This window comes from Crotalus tigris, unplaced genomic scaffold (genome assembly GCF_016545835.1).
Source record: "Crotalus tigris isolate CLP2741 ecotype Arizona unplaced genomic scaffold, ASM1654583v1 scf7180000018323.1251302, whole genome shotgun sequence".
Classification (NCBI taxonomy): domain Eukaryota; kingdom Metazoa; phylum Chordata; class Lepidosauria; order Squamata; family Viperidae; genus Crotalus; species Crotalus tigris.
Genome location: NW_024096943.1, coordinates 780040 through 800153, shown reverse-complemented (window position 1 = coordinate 800153; position 20114 = coordinate 780040). Strand labels below are relative to the sequence as shown.

The 20114-nt window shown below is 43.0% G+C and overlaps 1 protein-coding gene across 2 annotated transcripts in view; it reads left to right on the top strand.

The window, feature by feature from the left end:
- The window catches only part of LPAR2 (lysophosphatidic acid receptor 2), a 74685-nt gene extending 64432 nt beyond the window's left edge, over positions 1 to 10253 (top strand). Inside the window, exon 6 of one of the 2 annotated variants that reach the window (XR_005557548.1) lies at positions 8631 to 8739. Coding sequence is in view for 1 of the 2 variants with exons in the window: in XM_039350381.1 (XP_039206315.1) it covers positions 8631 to 8932 (302 nt within the window). In the remaining variant the exon portion in view is untranslated. Of the gene's footprint in view, positions 1 to 8630 lie in introns of both variants that reach the window. The other variant, XM_039350381.1, reaches the window with a different exon arrangement.
- Positions 10254 to 20114: the final 9861 nt, after the last annotated feature.

The following is a 20114-nucleotide window of genomic DNA, read 5'->3' as shown; positions in this document are numbered from 1 at the left end:
CATGGTCCCTTCAACTCGCCTCCTCCACCTGGGGGCGGTCATAGACTCAAACCTGTGCAAGGTCTTCCTTTCCCAGGAACGCCGGGACAGCATCCGGACCCTCATATACCGGGTTCGGAGGGAGAGGATAGTTCCTCTAGTCCAGCTGTCACAGCTGCTGGGGAAGATGGTCTCCTGTATGGGGATCATTCCTTGGGCCAGGCTGCATTCCAGAGAACTCTAGTAGTTCCTTCTCCCCTTTCAGAAGCGGGACATGAGTTCTTCCAACAGGAGAGTGAGGGTCTCACTCCAGACACTGTCGTCTCTCCTGTGATGGACCTCCCCGGCGATGGGCAAGGGATCCCTCTTCAAGGAGCCTGCCACGCTCATCTTGACCACAGACGCCAGCCTGTTTGGCTGGGGCGCTCACCTCCAGACACATCTGGCCCAGGGTCAATGGTCCCGCTTGGACTTGAGCCACAGTATAAACTGGCTAGAACTCAGGGCCATTCACCTGGCCCTCCGCCACTTCTCCACCATAGTAGCAGGACAACATATACTAGTATTAACAGACAATGTGGCGGCAAAGGCGCATGTAAACAGGCAGGGAGGGACCCGATCCAAATCTCTTAATGCTCGAAGCCCACAGTCTGAACTCTTGGGCAGAGGCCAATCTAGGCTCGATCAAGGCAGAGCATATATCAGGGGAGGTGAACCATCAAGCGGACTCCCTGAGCAGGTCTGCGGTGGACCACTCAGAGTGGCGCCTGGAGCCAGCTCTGTTCAGGGAGATCTCAGACAGATTCGGCCAGCCACAGTTGGACCTCTTTGCCTCCCCGAACAACTCTCAACTGCCCAGGTACTTCACCAGGTTCCCATCCCCAGGGATGGAGGGAACGGACACTCTCCGCAGCAAGTGGCCCAGGGGGTTGCTGTACGCATTTCCTCCTCTCCCACTGATTCTGGCAACCGTCTGCAAGATGCTTCAAGAGCAGGTGGAGGTCATCTTGGTTGTTCCACACTGGCCAAGACGCCCGTGGTTTGCCGACCTCGTGGAGCTTTCCATCTCACCACCATGGAGGACTCCTCCAGATCACATTTCCCTCAGCCAAGGGGCCCTTCAACACCCGGATCCCCAGTGGCTCCAGTTGGCCGCCTGGCACTTGAGCGAAGAAATTTAGCCAGACAATCCTATTCGTCCAGGGCAGGGGTAGGCAACCCAAAATACTCAAAGAGCCACTTGGACCCGTTTCCCACCAAAAACAAAACACTGGGAGCCGCAAAACCCTTTTGATATCTAAAATGAAGATAACACTGCATATATCCTTTTTTACCTTTATTATAGGTGTGTGTGTGTGTGTGTATGTATGTATGTGTATGTGTGTATATTAAAAATAAAAGTAAAAATATGACTCTTGGGAATATCCATACTATTAAAACAATGATCACCAGGAGAATGCTTTAAGAGAATAAAATTACATACACAGGTAAAAAAAGGATATATGCAGTGTTATCCTCATTTTAGATGTCAAAAGGGTCTCTCTCTCTGTTTCTCTCTCTCCCTCCCTCTCTATCTGCCCTTGGTCTGCCACTCATCTTCCCCCACTCTCTTCCCCCCCTCTCTTTCCCTCCGTCCCTCTCTCTCTCTTTCTCTCCCTCTCTTTCTCCCCCCCTCCTATCTGCTGCTCACCTGGCAAGCTTCAAGCTGTTATCCAACAAGCTCAGGGGTAAGCAACCTCGTCTCTTTTATGACTCATGGACTTCAACTCCCTTCAATTCCTGAGTCAGCCTAGCTGGGCTAGCTAGCTCTCTCCTGCCCTTCCTGCTTCCTGCTTCCTGCAGAGACTCAGCAAAGGGAGGAGCTCCGCCCAGTAAGCTTTTCAGCTCCTCGGAGAACACTGTGAGTGCACGGCTCTTTTACACACACACACACACACACACACACACACAGAGAGAGAGAGAGAGAGAGAGAGAGAGAGAGAAGCAGGGAAGCGCAATTGCCTCTCTCTGTCTCTGTCTCTCTCTGCAAAGGCAGAGGAGGCTGGGAGCCACAGGGGAAGGCTCAAAGAGCCGCAGGTTGCCGACCTGTGGTCCAGGGTGACCTCTATGATCCAAGCTTCCAGACGCCCCTCGACTAATAGGATATATAATGCCATGCGGAGAAACCTCTGCCTGTGGTGCACTAAGCATCAACTCCAGCCTCTTTCTGTCACCGTTCCCAATATTCTAGACTATCTGTTGGAGGGTATGGATAAAGGGTTAACACCTAGCACTATCCGCAGACAGGTAGCAGCCTTATCCACAGTGCTTACTTGTGACAATCTGGTTCCTTTAGCCCAGCATCCAGTGGTAAGCGCCTTTCTCAAGGAGGCGACTAATGCAAGGCCACCAGCGGTTCATCGCTACCCCTCTTGGGACCTGCCTCGGGTGCTACAAGCGCTAGTTTCAACGCCGTTTGAACCTATCAGGTCTTGTTCCTTAAGACTCCTTTCTCTGAAAGTGGCTTTCCTGATTGCAGTCACGTCAGCCAGGCGTATTTCGGAGCTGGCTGCCATTTCAGTTAGGAGTGACCTGTGCACCTTTTATGAGGACAGAGTGGTCCTTCATTTAGATCCATCCTTCATTCCAAAGGTCAGTACCTGGTTCCGTAGGACCCAAGAGTTGGTACTTCCAAATATTTGCCCCAATCCATCGCATAGACTGGAAAGACAGTGGCATAAACTGGATGTACGCAGGGCTCTGCATCGTTATGTGAAATGAACCTCTGCCTTTCGCAAGTCAGAGGTCCTGTTCGTGTCCTTCCAGCCCTCTTCCATGGGTCAGAAGGTTTCCTCTTCGACCATTGGGAGGTGGATTAGGGCATGCATTGCCCGCGTTTATCTTTCTCAATCCCTACCGGTTCCTGGACACATCACTGCCCACTCCACTCGCAGTGCGGCTATGTCAGCGGCCTGGTCTACCCAGGCGTCCATTGAGGAAATCTGCAGAGTGGCAACTTAGTCCTCACCTTCCTCCTTCATCAGGCATTACAAGCTGACAAGTTTGCCTCTGCGGATGCTTTGTTTGGCCGGAGGGTGTTGCAGCAAGTGATTTCATCTGGTGAGACACAAGCCCAGACTAGCTCCCCCCCCCCCCGTAGGGACATGAGCGGCTTTGGTATGTCCCACCAGTGGATTCTCCACTCATCATGCTGGAGAAGGGGCATTGTCTTACCTGAACGCCTTTTCTCAGCATGATGATGGAGAATCCACACTCACCCTTAAAGGCCGTCTGGGCTTATGTCAGAGCAGGAGGAGCCAACGCGTCAGACTTCGTCATTTTTGCTTCGCCTTGGTCAAAAACTGGGTAAAATCCAGCCCAGAAGGAGACGTGGCAAATTTCTAACTTAGTCTCAACTGAACAGGAAGGCTGAGATTACCCACCAGTAGATTCGCCATCATCATGCTGGGAAAAGGCGTTCAAGTAAGACAGTGCCCCTTTTATTATTATTTTTGCAAATGTAGGTTCTATTCAAACTTCCTGACACTTTCTTCTTGGATGTAGAATCTTTATAATAGGAAATATTCAAAAATAAACTCCTCCCAAAAGGGCTTAGTTCTACCTTATTGTAACAAGGGCAATTATACTTAAAAAAATAGTATACACAGCATTTTTAAGAGTAAAGAACAGTGAAAGAACCACATAGTAGCTCATAATAAGACTAGTTGAGATAAGCTCATTGGATATAATTCCTATAATGCTATTTGGGGGGGGGGATACTATACAGCAAGGGTGTCAAACTCTTCACGTCACGTGACATGTCACGACATATCACAACTTTTTCCCCCATTGCTGGAGCTGGGATGGGCGCGGTTTCGGCGTGACACATCCAGCTCGCGGGGTGGCTGTTTGACCCCCCTGCTATACAGGGATCATTCAAGTTTCTCAGTTTTTCATATTTTCCCCTGCAAGGCTGGAAAAAGTATACTCCTACTTGGAGAAAAGAGTCCATCCCACCTTGGACTCAGGAGCCTTCAAGACCTGACCAAAGGATGGAAAATCATTGACCCTACTGGCTCAAAACTCTACTATATTTATCTTCATCTTAATTTGGTGAGAAATTTATGGTGGCCTTGAATCTGGCTTAAAAGCTTTCTCAACCTTCAATAAACTAGTATAGAAAAAAAAATCCCTTTTTCTTGCTTTGCTAGGATCGAGTTGTATGGCTACGGAAGCTTTAAAATATGCAGCGTTAGAGTTCTCCATGGTTATTTTTTGCCTAAGTGAATTGGCAGTCCATATCTGCCAACAATCTTCCTGAACTCAATAAGATTGCTTTCAATTGTACTATCCTATTAATAAAGCAGTAAATAAATTGTATATGGATTTTAATAATTAAAAACATGAACAGGATATAATACTGTAACAGATTGAATGATAGGTACTGAAGTGTTTCCAGAACAAACTGAATCTAAGAGTTTTTCAGCAAGTGGGTCTATCTTCTCCACTAATGAGCTTCCTTTGGGACTTCCTAGTCTCCTTGAAGGTTCTCAAGTCCCAGGTTCTCCACGAAGTTCCGGTAGATAAAAACTTTCTAGGGCGCATTGCATAATTCAGTCAGAGCATCTCTTTTACAGTTAGTCCCCAGCTTGCAACCAGAATATCTGTTGCTAAGCAAAGTGGTTGTGTAAAGGGAGTCACATCCAATTTTGCGAACTTTCTTGCCAGGATTGTTAAGTGAATCACTGCAGTTGTTAAGTGAATCACATGGTTGTTAAATGAATGGGGCTGCTCTGTTGATTTTGCTTGGCGAAAGCCACCTGGGAAGATTGCGAATAGCAGTCATGTGACCCTGGGACTTTGCAACCCTCATAAATATATACTGGTTGTCAAATGTCCAAATGTTGATTGCTGGATTGTGGGGATGCCGCAGGGGTTATAAGTCACTTTTTTCACTGCCATTGTAACTTCAAATGGTCACTGATTGTAAGTCAAGGACAACCTGTAATTGTTTAAAGCCCTCCATAACTTTTTATGATGCTCGTACCAATAAAGAATTTATAGGAATTTGTTCAGTGGGGGGAAATCACCTCCAGTCTGTGGGTGCTGATTAATGTTTGGGGTCTTGTTCTTTTAGCCCTTAAGTGGGAGCTTAAAAGCATTTTCCTTTGATGGAGCAGAGCCTCTGGAATGTCTTCTCATTAGAGGTCAACCTATAGATATTATCTGCGTTCTGGGGAAAAAAATGAAAGCTTTTCTAGAGGGCTTTTGGGGCCTTACTTATATTTTTGCTGGATTATTCTGTTTTATTATTGTAAGCTGTCTTACGATTGGGTTTGGATATAAATCTAACTAATAAATAAGGTAAATATGTTTCCACGACAGCTTTAGGAAAACCAGAATTCCTCAAAAGCCAAAGGCCGGATCACTCCAATCTGTGTCTTACAGAGATACGCCCAACGGTCTTTTAGAACTGCTTGGTAGTTCTGGAATGGTGACTCCTGAGTGGTCTTCTTTTGGGAAGCAGATGAAATTGAAGCAGCCCAGGGTGGCTTTGTGCAATGAGCAATTTTAGCTTATAGCACTAGGGGCAAGGCCACTATAGGTGTGTAGGGTTGAATCGCCTAATGAATTTGAAGGGGGACAGTAAGAATAGAGGACGGTAAGAATAGAGCAGGGACAGTGGGGACACTAAGAATAGAGCAGGGATGGCAAACCTTTTAGATACTGGGTGCCCAAAAACCGGCCCACCGATGCCCCAATCCCGCCCCCCCCAGCCTCAGGGCCACCTACCGCCTCCACGGCCCGCCGCAGCAGATCACCCAGGTGGCCCTGCAGTGCCATGTTGGCCACGCCCTCCGCCCGCACTCCTCAGCATCATCTGCACGCGACTGCGTGAAGGCGGAGTCTTGTCCCTGCTGCCTAGCTGCCATGTCCTTGGCTGCGTTGCTCCGCGTGGGCCACGCCCGGGGGCGACTTTCCTCGGGGGGGCTGCTGGTGAGGAAGGGGCCATGGGGACAGGCGGGGCTGGGGCAATGGCATGCGTGCCCACAGACAGGGCTCTGAGTGCCGCCTCTGGCACGCGTGCCATAGGTTCGCCACCACTGGAATAGAGGAATGAACAGCCACGTATAGCTGCATTATTCAATTTCATATGGTGTTTGGTTCAATATGCTTTTCTAAAAGAAGGAGTTAAGAGCAAGTGAAGATAAAAGGTGGAAAATTGAAGGCTTTCTTGAAAAAAAAAACTCTATAGGTAGTCCTTGGCATACAACTATAATGGAGCCTGCCCATGTGACTGACCCAATTTTGCAACCTTTTTTTTTTTGTTGAGAAAATGTCCATTTTAGCAATCAGCACTGAAATAATATACCAGCAGTAAAACATCTTGCGCCTGCCATTTCTAATATTTCATATAAATCTAGTATTTTTCTTCTGCTAAAAATTCTTACTAGTGCATATTCATTATTGTGTCTAAATTCTGCATGATACGGTCTGTTTCTGAGTCATAGCTCACCAAAAGATTATAAAGAAAGCCCAGCAAACACTCTGAACTAGCTGCTCAAATCCTTATTGCTCATCCTATCCAAGGTCCAGGAGGAAGAGCTAAAGGGTCCACAGTCACATTTGGCCCATAAAATTCTGGTTCTCGTCTCATATCTCAGAAGAACGTTTAAAGCTGGAGCCAGTTGGCTCTGGTGGTAGCTAGAGTGCTGCCAAGTGTTAAGCTGTTCCTCTAGATACAACTCTATTTTTAAAATATGTCTCTTCCTAGATTTTGTTAGTGTTCAGGAATCAAACAAAACGTGCACATGGAAAGGAATGGGGAAATGCACACTGACACTCTCATGAAATGTGTCCTTGTGTGCCACCCAGAGACATTGAGAGTGAGTTTGGTGGCCATATAAATTTTCTTAGTAGGTTTCTCTCCTTATAGGAAAATAAGTAGGCAACCAGAAGATGTGATTAATGAACATAGTTTTGATTTGCATTATGGGAACATACCAAGAGCCCTGATGGATCATGCTCTATGCCTGTGTAATCCAGCATCCTCTCTTATACTTTTGTATACATTATGGAAAAAATAATACTAAATTTTAGCTATTGCTCCCTAGGGGTGGGTATTTAAGGCTGTCCTGCCTTGATTTTGGAAATAGCATATAATAGCTACTAGCTCTCGATAGTCTAACATCAATTTTGACTGATTCATTCATTGATTATGTACCATCAATTCATTTGTGACACTAAGCAACCACATAGTTTTCTCCATGCAGATCTATCCCTAACCTGTTTTTTTTTCAGGTTTTAAACGGTGCACTTATCATCACTGCGGTCCCCTTTTAGAACTTTCTAAATTGATGGCTATAGCACTGAAGTTCACGGTTTCATCAGAAGTTGAGGGGGCAAGAGCTTTTTTGTAATGATTCTGAATTTTCTCAAGAAGGAAGTGATTTCACATTCCACTAGTACAGTATTTCTCAACCTTGACAATTTTAAGGCATGTGGACTTCAACTCCCAGAATTCCACAGCCAGCGTTGCTGGCTGTGGAATTCTGGGAGTTGAAGTCCACATGCCTTAAAATTGTCGAGGTTGAGAAACATTCCACTAGTATGAGCGGAAAAGTTTCTCGCCCACGTTTTCCCATAGTGCATCACTTTCTTACATTGTCCACTTCCGTGTTAGTAACCTGGTTGTTAAATGAATCTGGCTTTCCCATTGACTTTGCTTGTCAGAAAGTCACAGAAGGTGATCATATGACTCCAGGATATTGCAACCGTCACTAGTATGAGTCAGTTGCCACAAACCTCTGAATTTTGAGCATGTGACCATGGCAACCGTCATCAGTGTGCAAAATGGTCATAAATCACTTTTTTCAATCCTGTTGTAACTTTGAATGGTCACTAAATGAATTGTTGTAAGTCGAGGACTATCTGTATTGTTGTGGGGCCAATAGGAGGAGAAGGGAGTATTAGGTAGGTTTGTTGCCTTAAGCCAGGGGTAGGCAACCTTGGCTCTTTTATGACTCGTGGACTTCAACTCCCAGAATTCCTGAGCCAGCCATGCTGAGGGGAAAGGGAGAGGTTTCCAAACTGAGCCATGCTGGCTCAGGAATTCTGGGAGTTGAAGTCCACGAGTCATAAAAGGGCCAAGGTTGCCTACCTCTGCCTTAAGCTATTTATACAAATAATAAAGGCAGAATTTTTTTTAAAAAAAATCCAGAAATAATTAAAAAGCCCATATGTGATAGTCTTTTAAATCATTTTGGTTGTCTGTTTTGGAAGAAGAATAGGTGGAAGTGCCAGAATATATATTCTTCCTTCTTTTGAAGAGGGACTTTGCCTCCTTGGATCTAGGCCTAAATCTTTGCCTCCAGCTAATCTCTCCTCCTTTTCTGGAAAAAGTCTCCTAATATTGTATTTCCCAATAGGCTGTGACTAGAGCTTCCAGAATCCCCATCCAGCACTGAAGCTGTAATATCTATATTATCTGAAGGGGTTAGGCTGTGGAAGCCATGAATCAGGTAATGTAGTTAGCAATGAATCTTCATCATTCAGAACAAGTTGGCAGCAGCATCTACTTCACATCTCTCTCCTTGGCGAATGTGCAACTGCTTAAAGCCTTGAATTGCTGTGGATTTTTTTTTTTCATAGATTTCTCTCTCTTGTCGTAGGTGCCTTCGTGATTTGCTGGACGCCGGGGCAGGTGGTTCTTCTGCTGGACGGCCTTGGCTGCAAGAGCTGCAACGTGTTGGCAGTGGAGAAATACTTCCTGTTGCTGGCAGAGATCAATTCACTCATCAATGCCATCATCTACTCCTATCGGGACAATGAGATGCGAAGCACCTTCCGGAAGATCCTTTGCTTTGCTTGCTACAGGGTACCAAAGTACTCCCCTGCGTCAATGAAATCTAGCACCATAGAGCATCGGATCCTGTCTCAGAATGGGCATCCAATGATGGACTCCACACTTTAACTTTGCAGTTTCAGGTTGCTCTTTGCCGATTGTCTGAAGCTGCTGGTTTAGATCTGCAGGTGGCCCTTTTGTACGAAACTAGTAACCAACGCCTACAGTGGCTATAGCAGGACTGGACAGTTTTATTATCTGTGGACTGCTTGGGGATAGAGGGCTGTATTCTTGATCTATAGCTCCATGCTGCAACGGTGTGTGTGACCTAGCAGAAGCTGTTGTACTGAAATTCTTGTTGACTGATGTCTGGAATACAGTGACTGTCAGTCAACTGAGCTATGGAAGTAGTGCATTTGGCGTGTTACAGGCTTGAGGGACACTTTGAACACTGCTGCATTAAGAACCAGTTCAGTTATTGGTTTCCACCACAGCTTCTTAAAGGCTTTATTTTTCTCCGTACAGAGGCTAACAAGTAGAGCTTGCTCTAGCTGCTACAAAACCATAGGTGGCCCCTTAAGATAAACTTGATTTGCTTCTTAAACACAAATATTTGGCCAAACTTTACAAACTGGTGGAACAAAAATACAGAGGCACACGTGTATGCATTCTCATGAACTGCTTTTTTTTTTTTTAACCACTGTGATGTTTTAGTTGAGGGATTGTACCTTCCGCTGTATCAAAGCACATCTCTGAAACACTTCTGTGAAGGATGAAGAATCTTTCTCCTGGCTTTTTCAGTTGCTACTTGCTTTTATGTTAGCATGGCTTCTCTTTGAAAATGCAAAACCTGTATTCTGTTTTCTGTACTGAACCCTTAAGAATTTGTTGCAAACTGAAGGAGCTTTTCTGCTAAACTTTTATCCCCCCTACTCCCCCCCCCAATCTGTATAACTCAGGGAGATTTGAAATCAAGATGAACAAAGTACCAGATTTACCAAACTCCAAGGTAAATTTAGAATTATGCTAACTCGGATCTGATAGCACAACAGATGTATGAAATAATTCAGTGCATAAAGACCACTTTTTAACTTAACCGTTTGATGCTCAAAGGTGTTGTGATACAGTTTAAGTAACCACTAAAGCACAATTTAATCTTTCAGGTAACCTTTCCAGCCATGGTTGATTATGTTCACATTTCCTCCTCTGTGGAAAAAAAATTATGTCTGTATTTTTGATATTCGGGTGCAGTGTCCATACGGATTGTATCTGCTCACTGGGTTGTCATTTCACAGAGATTAGCTGTGGCAGCATACGCTGTTTAGGAAATCGTTAAACAACATCTTCTGGGGGCTTTGAAATGTTCCATGGCAGATGTTCCATATTATATTCCTCTATGGCAGTGTTTCCCAAACTTGACAATTTTAAGGCATGTGGACTTCAACTCCCAGAATTCCACAGCCAGCAACGCTGGCTGTGGAATTCTGGGAGTTGAAGTCCTCATGCCTTAAAATTGTCAAGTTTGGGAAACACTGCTCTATGGTCACAGGATGGGGGTTTCTTCTCTCAGGCATTGATTGAGCTCTAGGGCTTAATGTTAGGGGTCCCAAATCTGGGCTAAAAAAATCCAGTTAATCATTAAGATGACAGCAAAGAATTTTTTGTATGTATTTGTTGCCATCTAGCGATGGTCTAGATTTTTACCGTCTAAACTTGGCTATTTGAGATAGGTCTCCCAAACTGAAAATTCCTGAAAGAAAGTACCTCAAAGATTCTGACAAGACCCATACATCTGAAACAAGAAATCTGTATATCTCAGTGACCGAAATATTAACATCTCTGTATTTATAACCATGTACTGACTCTCAAAAAGCGCCCAGTGCCCCCATACAGTGGCTGACTTTAGACTATGCTGTGTTATATTTTTACCATGGTTTAATGAATAAACAGTTAGCTAGGCTTTCAGCCTTAAACCTTGTTTTAGAAATAAGACTGGCTTAACGAGTTTTTTTGGGGGGGGGAAACTGGTTTGGGCTTAGAAAAAGACTGCTCTTATAGTGGCAAACATGGCCTTAGTCCCAGCTACTGATGTCATTCATTGGACCTCCATGACTGGGATAGGGGTGAATAATGGCACTCGCTTAACTATGTTCCTGTTCCTAATTCTGATAGAAACAATGGGAGAGTTTTAAAGTAGTTTTCCTGGCCCTCCATATTAATTCCTTTCCTTTAGGTGCAAGTTGGAGCTCACTCCTCTTCAGCATTTTGCTGTTTGGTCATTGTTGTTTATCTTCTATATTGCTTAATGTGATAATTTGACTATCTCCCCTCATCTCTATTTGTCCATAGAATTATTCAAACTTTTAAAATAACCAAGAAGAATTTCATCCCTCCGTTGATAACAGTCAGTTAGCCTATATTTGTGCATAATGTGGTGTTTTGTTAAGTACAGGCAGAAGCTTATTTTTGTTAAAAATCCCCCCCCCCTCGAGTGAGGCTTTTGAATGACTAGTGAAGAAGGTTAACAGCTAACCAGAAAAAAAATCTGAGCTGTTCGTGTATCTTTGTGTGCCAACAATTGTAAGATGTTTCATGGCCTTGAACAGTTTTTCCTAACCTGGTTCTTTCTGGATGTAGTCTGGAGATGTTGGGAATGACAACTGTTACACATTTGGACAACACACCTTAAGGAAAGCTAGCCTAGAACCAGTTCTGCTCATCTGCCTTGTTCCTTTCTTTTCTCTGTAGCCTCTTCCTTCATATCTCTTGCATTTCCCCATAGTATGAGGTCCCTTGTTGGACTGCTTGGAGACAGAAAGTTATAGGCAATATATCACGTTTGAAAAAGAGGCAGCTGGGCAGTTTTAACATGCTGCATCTGAACTTTAAACTCAGTTTGCGCTCTCAGCCCTGCTTAGTGCAAAAAAAAAAAAAAAGCATTTGTAGATAAAAAGGAGGTGGAGGGGTAAGACCCCATCCCCAAATAATAAATTTTCTGGCACTCAGTCAAAAGACATTGCACACCCATGCTATTGTTCCTATTTTAGGGACAGGGATAATATGGGAGGATTACTCATAGAGGACTACCTTGTTCAGAAATTCTGTGAGTGAGGCATTTGTACAATTAAAGGTATTTGTACAATTAAAGCCACTTTAGGAAGCATCCTAGAAATGAATAAAGTTGGAACAGAGATAGAGCAAGAAGTAGTTGGTAACCTATAAAGAGAGACCATTTTTTTTGGCCTGGAGGTAGGAGCATTCATTCATATATTCTCTGACATGGCCCACAAGATTTGCCTTCTACCCCAAGCAGCTTTTTTTAACTACCTTGCAAAGTATTCTATAATACTTTATTAGTGTAATAAGTTTTACTAGCTCTTCATAAAAATAAATCATGCTTCCTTCAAGTAATTTCCTTTTGCTTGTAAACAGTCCTTGGGGAGATGGCTTTCTGCCAAATTCCAAAACCATTGCCCTGGTTCACTTTATGTATGAATCTGGAAAGCTGCCAAAAAGTTCAGGATTAATACTATAGGGGTTTGGAGAGGCAGACATCTTTCACATCGCCCTGCTTTGTGATGCCTTTAATGGGAAAAGCTGGAGAGAGAACTTAAAGTCTTCTGGCCACAGTATATGTCATCTGTTGTTGCACTGTGGTCCTGCTTCAGGTTTGATGATTGAATCATTATGTCTCACGCATTAGACTTTCCCATGCCAGTTCTATGGAAATGAGTGGGAGTTATATATGAATCTAGGTACAGCTCTCGTGGTGGCTCAGCGGTTTGAGACCTGAGTGCCATGCAGCGGAGTGAGTTCCCATCCTTGCCCCAACTCCTGTCAACCTAGCAGTTTGAAAGTATGCAAATGCGAATAGATAAATAGGTACCACTACGGTGGGAAGGTAACGTCACGCTGGCCAGATGGCCACGGAAATGTCTTTGGACAGAGTTGGCCCAATGGCCTTGAAATGGAAATGAACACACACACCCCACATAGTCTGCAACGACTAGCAGACTAAAATCTGCAGGGACTCCTTTACCTTACAGCTCTCATACACTTTAGCAGGGATTGCAAAGACATAGTCTCAGATACATCGCTGACAACTGTGTCAACATCTTCCTCTGCATTTAATAGCTTATATTTAGGAGAAAGACATGTGGTGTAAGGGTTAAGATTCTGGACTAGGAGAGGGAGACCCAGGTTCTAATCTTCCCTTAGACATTGACGTCAGCTTGGTTTCTTTGGGCCAGCCACACACACACAGCCCTAAAGTGCAAAGTTGGAAAAAAAAGTCTCCTGTACTTTCCAATCCATATTGCACTAGTGCGGTAAATTATGGTCCATAACTTTCAGTCAAGAGACCTTAATTGTGCCCTGAACTGATATCGGCTAAGGTTTTAGCATCACACACGTAGAAGAAATTGACCTCCTTGGCCCTGTTGCCAGTTACTGGTTCTCCCAAGATATATTGTTGCCTAAGATATTACATTAAACAGTTCTAGGAGATCTGAAGAAGCCTAAGTGCATATATAGCCACAACTATACAGTAATGGAGCTTATATTGGAGATTAAAGGATCTTTATGCCTCCCTGGGGGTGGAGAGGAAGAGTCTTCTTCATAACTGCAGTAATATGCTTTCTTCCCATAATTGAGGTAGGAGGAAAGTATGTCAGTATGAAAAGCATTGCCCCCAGCCTACCTCCTCAATAATGGAGCCAGTTATTGTTGTGGCCCATATGCACTGTTAATGCAGCATAGTTTCAGAACGTGGTCTGCTAGAAATACCAAGATCAACTTTTTAAAACTTTCAGCTGCTAAAAAAATAATATGAGATTTCCAACCTCCAGAAGAGGAGAAATGTCTCAAGTCTTTGGGTATGATGGGGAAAGGGTACTGCCACATGGGTCCTGTGGAGCCTCTAATTGTGTAGCCCAATGTAACATTGACTCCCTGGAAAATTAACAATTCCCCACAAAATCAACATTCTTCTGTCCAAGCAACCACACACAAAAAAGGGAAGAATCAGGTTATGTCAGTGAAGTACAGTATTTGCCCCCACATACAAAAAGCCATGGGGATGCAAAGCCGGCCAGTCAGAAGGAAAGGGGTCAGTCCTGTAGCACTTGGAGCCCAGCAGATTCATGATTTCTAAAAATGGTTCTTCCAAGTGATTTAGATTGTCCACACAGGAGACCTGCTAGCATATGACTGACCACATCAAAGGGAATTAAATGAATGTAGACTTACCGTATATTGCGGTGTATAAGATGACTTTTGAGAGCGTTGAAACAGCCTCCAAACTCAGGGGTCGTCTTATACGCCAGAAATAAGGTAGTTTCTGGTGTATAAGACGACTTTCTAGGCATGCGACTCGGCGTCGATCGTCTTATATGCTGGAAATACTGGTAGTTTCTGGCGTATAAGACGACTTTCTAGGCATGCGACTCGGCGTCGATGGTCTTGCGACTCAGCGTCGATCATCTTGCGACCCGGCGTCGAACTAGGGCGTCGTCTTATATGCCGGGTCGCCCTATACATCGGAATATACGGTACTAGTCGGCTGCTTGTCTTCACGGTTATACAGAAGCTCCAGGTTCAAAAGGAATTTTCTCTGGTATCCACTGGCTGGACCACAAGAACAAGATTTGTGGTTCTTTTATGTGTTCTTTTTGAAATGTTGATAGGCTTCTGATTGGCTGCTGCAGGATACAGGATGTTAAAACTGAATAGTTTTTTTTTCAGACTGCTGTTTTTAACATTTTTATCCACACAGATTCATAGATTAAAAATGAAGACTTATGAATATGTGTAGAAAGGTATTTTTCTTCAGTCCCTCATTATTTCAATACATGTGCATACTACACAAACATCACACACATATATACTTATACCACTTGTATACAGTGGTGGGATTCCGCCAGTTTGCACCAGTTCGGCAGAACCGGTAGCTAACTTTTTGTTGCCCAGGCCTAGAATGGATTTCCGGAAGCGGCATCCACACAGAGAATTGGTTGTTCACATATTTGAATCCCACCACTGCTTGTATATTTATAGATACATTATCCCCAAATTGATTCTTTTTGCCACAAGTTCTTCGAATCTAGATGTAAAAATTGCATCATAGAGCTGCAAAACTTCATATGCCCACCAGATGGCGATAAAGAGAATACTATCCCCTGGTAAGTGCTCTGTATTTCATAGCTGCCAGAGATTTTTGCAACCCAGATTTGATAGCCTTATTAAACCTTACAAACTGATATTTTTCTGACAATACATGTATACATTAACATTTTGTAATTTTCCTCGATTGGATCAATGCAAATGACCAGCTGTTTGCAAGGAGGATAAATCCATTCCCCACTAGTCAGAACTGAAGAAGCTGCTTGGATGAGAAGCGAAACGTCTTCAAAGAAAAACAAGAAAGTCCAGTTACCTTCTGAAAAAGCATCTTTGGGGTAACTATGGCTTGGACGACTGAGAATCTCCATAGACAGATCAATGCACTTGCACTTATTTTAAGCCACTGAATCCAGAACTTATCCAACCAATCCCTTATGAAATATCAAAAACTGCAATTCACATTAGATTGGGTACTTTAAATTGTTATAGTTATTGGATTTTTATTTTCCCCCAAATCTATATATTCTGGTGCTTCATTTTTTAAAAAAGTAAAGTTTGTGACACAACGCGTTATCCCAAACTAGATTCAACTGCTCAGAATTTTCCACTTTGGTGGATAATAATTCAAGAATTCAAGAAATTCAGAACCCAAGACATTGTTTTGGATTCAAAAATTTAATAGAGTTCTCAGTCCTTTCAGAAACATATCCATTTTTTAAGGTTTCTCTATTTCAGCAGCATTGTTTCAAGCAATGGTAGGGATATACTTTGTTGCTTTTGTTTTTAAATAACTAAGAGTTTAAAATCCTTCTGGACTTACTGCAAATCACCAGAGACCCACTGCTAGATCTTAATTTACCATTTGCATACAGAAGTATACTGGGAAATGAGGACATTTATCTATATGCAATTAGTGTTTTATTTCTCTGTCAGCATTTCTTCATTTTTAATGCTTCAAATTGCACTTCAAGATATGATGAGTCATTGGCTGTGTTCACATGACACATTCTGCATCAATTATTTTTTATTTAAATTTCTACAGTAGTTGCCATGTACACAATTCTGGGCAGCTATAGAAACCGTTAACAGCAAGGGTGCAAATAAGCACATTAAAACAGAAAACAGAAATGGTTATGCTTTGGGATGGGGAATCCTGCAACAATAATAGACAACTTAAACACAGGGGTGGACTTACATACAATAATATCATATAATTATAGTCTCATGTATTGTGCACACCAATTCAGTGTTGTGCAAATACAGAAAATTAAGTTGTGTAAATCATGGTTGAGGTAATTATGAATAAGGTCATTCCATCACAGCACTGGCACTTTGAAATGTAGATTATTTCACTGTATAGTTTACTGTCAAGTCAAGCAAACTAGGAGGATCTGTATGCCACCTCTCTGTTGTGTAGCTAATTCCTACTAGAACACTTCATTATCTCTGTACTCTGGTTTGTATTCTGGTATGATGCTCCAGCTATTGGGGCTTGCATCTATTTTGATCTGTCTACAGTTGCTTCTTTGTAAGTGAGAGAAATATACTGTACTTTAGCTTGGTTTATTCCAGGATTAAGCAGTTGCAGTGAAAGTAAGGCTGGAATGGGCTTTGCAGGTGGTTGTTGGAGAAGTGCTCCAAGTAAAAGAAAAATGTGCTCCCTTGCACCCTTAGCACAAATCAGAGAAGAAGTTATTATTTCTGCTTCTTCAATTAGTTTTCTCTCATTTTCTCTTTCCTCTTTTTCTTCCTCCTAATCCTAAAAGGATATTGTGATTAAACTATTTATCTGGGCTAGGTGGGCATTCTAAAGCCAGGAATTCTTTTGATTCTCCACTGCCATCAAGACTGGCATGACAAGCTCCTATACATAAACAGCCAGCAAACCCTTTTCTGCCTTAGACTGATGATGTTACCTAGCCTAATAATGAAATAGTTGCAAGAAAAAAAATTCAGCCCCAAGAACACAATTGTTCACTTCTTCAATTAAGTCCTGAAGTCATGAACAGTATTACAGTAGATCCATTTGTAATATCTGTCAAATCATGCAGAAAACCTGAGTGTTGAACATTAGCCTGAAGTGGCCATAATGTGTTTTCTTGGTGTGGAATCAAATATAAGACTCAAAAACCAATAATCAAGGCTTACTGCAGTAATTATTTATTTAACAGTATGCACTGGAGGCATTTCCTCCAGAAAATAATGGGACAGACTCCTACAGAGAAAAAGATGCACTCATATTTATAGATTTCAGGAAAGGAGAAAATGATACAGTCACACATATACATAGGTAATTGATGAAGTAAGCATAAATATTCATAATTAGCAAACCTCAAGTTACTTCCCTGCCTTTCTACTGTTACTATCTATCCTCAAGAACACGGGTGTCAAAGTTGCCACATCATGTGATGTGTCATGATATATCGTGACTTTTTTTGCATTGCTGGAGCTGGGTTGGGCGCAGCCTCCATATGATGCAACCGGCCCATGGGCCGGCAATTTGAGCAACACCCCTGCTCAAGAAAGAATTATGAGAACTGAGCACTTCAAGATTGCCTCAATTACCATATATTCATTCTTTGTTTCTATCTTGGTAACATGCTCCACTCTCCAAAGAACTTGTTTTCCTCACATTGTTTTTTGCTGCTGATTCCCAACTTCAACTGATACATCCACCGGGACTCTATCTGGAGTAGGATAATACAGTGTTAGTATTCTGCTCAGCGCTCTACTCACGAGTTGCCTGCAGGTTCACACGGGTTCCCACCTGATTGCAAGGATCTGCCCCTTCCTGGATCACATGTAGCTGATCTCATGGCTTCTCCTTGTCCAGAGAGGTTTCATTTGTGGGAGAAGCTTGCATCATCCCTACTGCTTCCCGGAAGTGTGTTAATCTGACAGGTTTCTACCTGGAACTCAATAATCAGGGAGACCCACTATAGTCTTGATGATAACTCTGGCTTGCAGAAGAATAGCTACAGTTATTGGCCTTCTCAGCAACACCTTAATTGGGATCTTTCATGCCTAGGGAAATATGATGAATACCAGCTGTTTTAACTAAACATTATTTTAAGTTGATGTTCTTTCATTGTTTTATATTTTGTGCTATTTGGGTGTTCATTTTTATGGAAGATGGCTTTATCATTTTTGTACATTTTTCGAGATTGCTTGGAAGGAAGACTATGGCCATCATGTCGCTGTTGTGGATAATAAACCATGATTTGTAGTCTAGTTGTTTGAAGCAGTTAACTGTGGTTTATTCAATAAACCATGGCAGCCCATGGTACGATCAGGTCATTGAAGCTTAGCATGAGCAGCTTTCCTTATCTTTTTTCCATTTATTCCCATGAAGAACGATGCTACTTGAGTTATTTCTATCTGTCAGACATTACTAGCTTGAGTTTTGATATATTAATTTTCTGACCCTTGTTGCAGCACACAACCTATATAATATTTGCTGCTGGGTTCTCATCATCGATATGCCCATATATATATTCATGATGCAACATACAGTATCTTTTGAGACTAAATATCCATAAAGATATTAATTAATCAAGGGGCTATCACATATCCAGGTTTTACTCTCTGCCTATTCACTTTATCATATGCTTTCTCTAAATCCACTGATATCTACATTTTCTTACATTGTCTGTGCCCTGCCCCTTTTCCAAAATGCTGATGTACACAACTCCATGTTATTATGACAAGGATTTTTTTTACTCACTTCTCTTCCTCCCATCCATGCATTTGTTTTGACCTGCTGAAAGATAATCTGGAGTGCCCAGCATAAAGTTAAACTATGTTATCATAATTTGCTCCTGTAGCTTTTTTATTACCAAGCCAGCAAATGTTTTCAGCAGCACAAACTGGACATAAGAAAAAACAAATTCAGCTAAAACTTTCTGTTGAATAAGCTAAGGCCCTGAAAAAAGTAATTTCTAACCAGTCCTACACGTATGACCATTGCAGCATCCCCATAGTCACATGATCAAAATTTGTGTGCTTGGCAATTGACCTGTATTTACAACAGCTGCAGCATCTTGGAGTCATGTGATCACCATTTGTGACATTCTCAAGTTGTTTTTTTGCCAAGCAATAGGGAAGCCAGATTCACTTAACAACTATGTAATTCACTAAACAACTGCAATAATTTGCTTAACAACCTTGGCAAAAATGTCAAAAAATGAGTGTAATTCATTTAGCAACCATCTTCTTAACAACAAATATTCTGGTCCCAATTAGGGTTGTAAGTCGAGGTTGTAAGTGACCACCAAAGGCGTCCCCCAACCCACTGAGATATCTCATGCTTCCCCCTCCCCCCTTCCTGCCTGACTGGGTCACCTACCTTACCTAGATCTGAATGATCAAAGGAGCTATCTCCTCTCCAGCCTCTCTGGCACGGTTTCGCCTTCAGCAAAGGCTTGCTGAGGCCTGCAGAGACGAGAGATTGTGTCCCTATATGCTCTGGTCATGTTTGCCAAAAGCTTTTGCCGCCGAGAATGGAGGCCGGGGGGTGTGTGTGTGCGCACATCCCTCCAAGCCTCCATTTAGGCCAGCAAAGACCTTTATTCAATGAAATATTTCCTCAAAGGAAAGACTTTTGCCACCCTAAACAGAGGCCTGGAGAGATGCGTGCGCCCCTCCCAGCCTCCGTTCTCGGTGGCATAGGCTTTTTGCAAAGATGGCAAAAGGCTTTGGAAACAGGAAGGAAGGTTTTGGTGCTTCAGGCCTTTCCTCCATTTGCAAAGCCTTTTGCCGTAGATCTCATCCAGGCCTCTGTTTCCAGAGAACAGAAGCCTAAAGTACTGTAAGATCACGCAAGATCAGTAGCTCGAGATCTTGCACTACTGATCTCACGTGATCTTGCAGTACTTTAGGCCTCCATTCTTTGTGACCGCACTGAAGGGATGAAGCACCGAACCAGGCCAAGAAACTGAAGGCTTGCTAGATCTTTGCAAGGTGAGTATGCACAGGTCCAGTGCCTGTGGAGACCTGGCGGGGAGGGAGGGAAATGGCAGAGCGAATGTTGCAACATTCATAACTTTGGGACTGGTCGTAAATACTGGGAGTCTTGTGGAAAATGAAAGGAACTTTTATGAATTCCAGAGGGTTTAGCAGAGATATTTATTGTGCAGGTTCAGAAGCAGTAGAGACAAGCAATTCTGAACCCCAAGGGCGGGTTCAGGCTTCA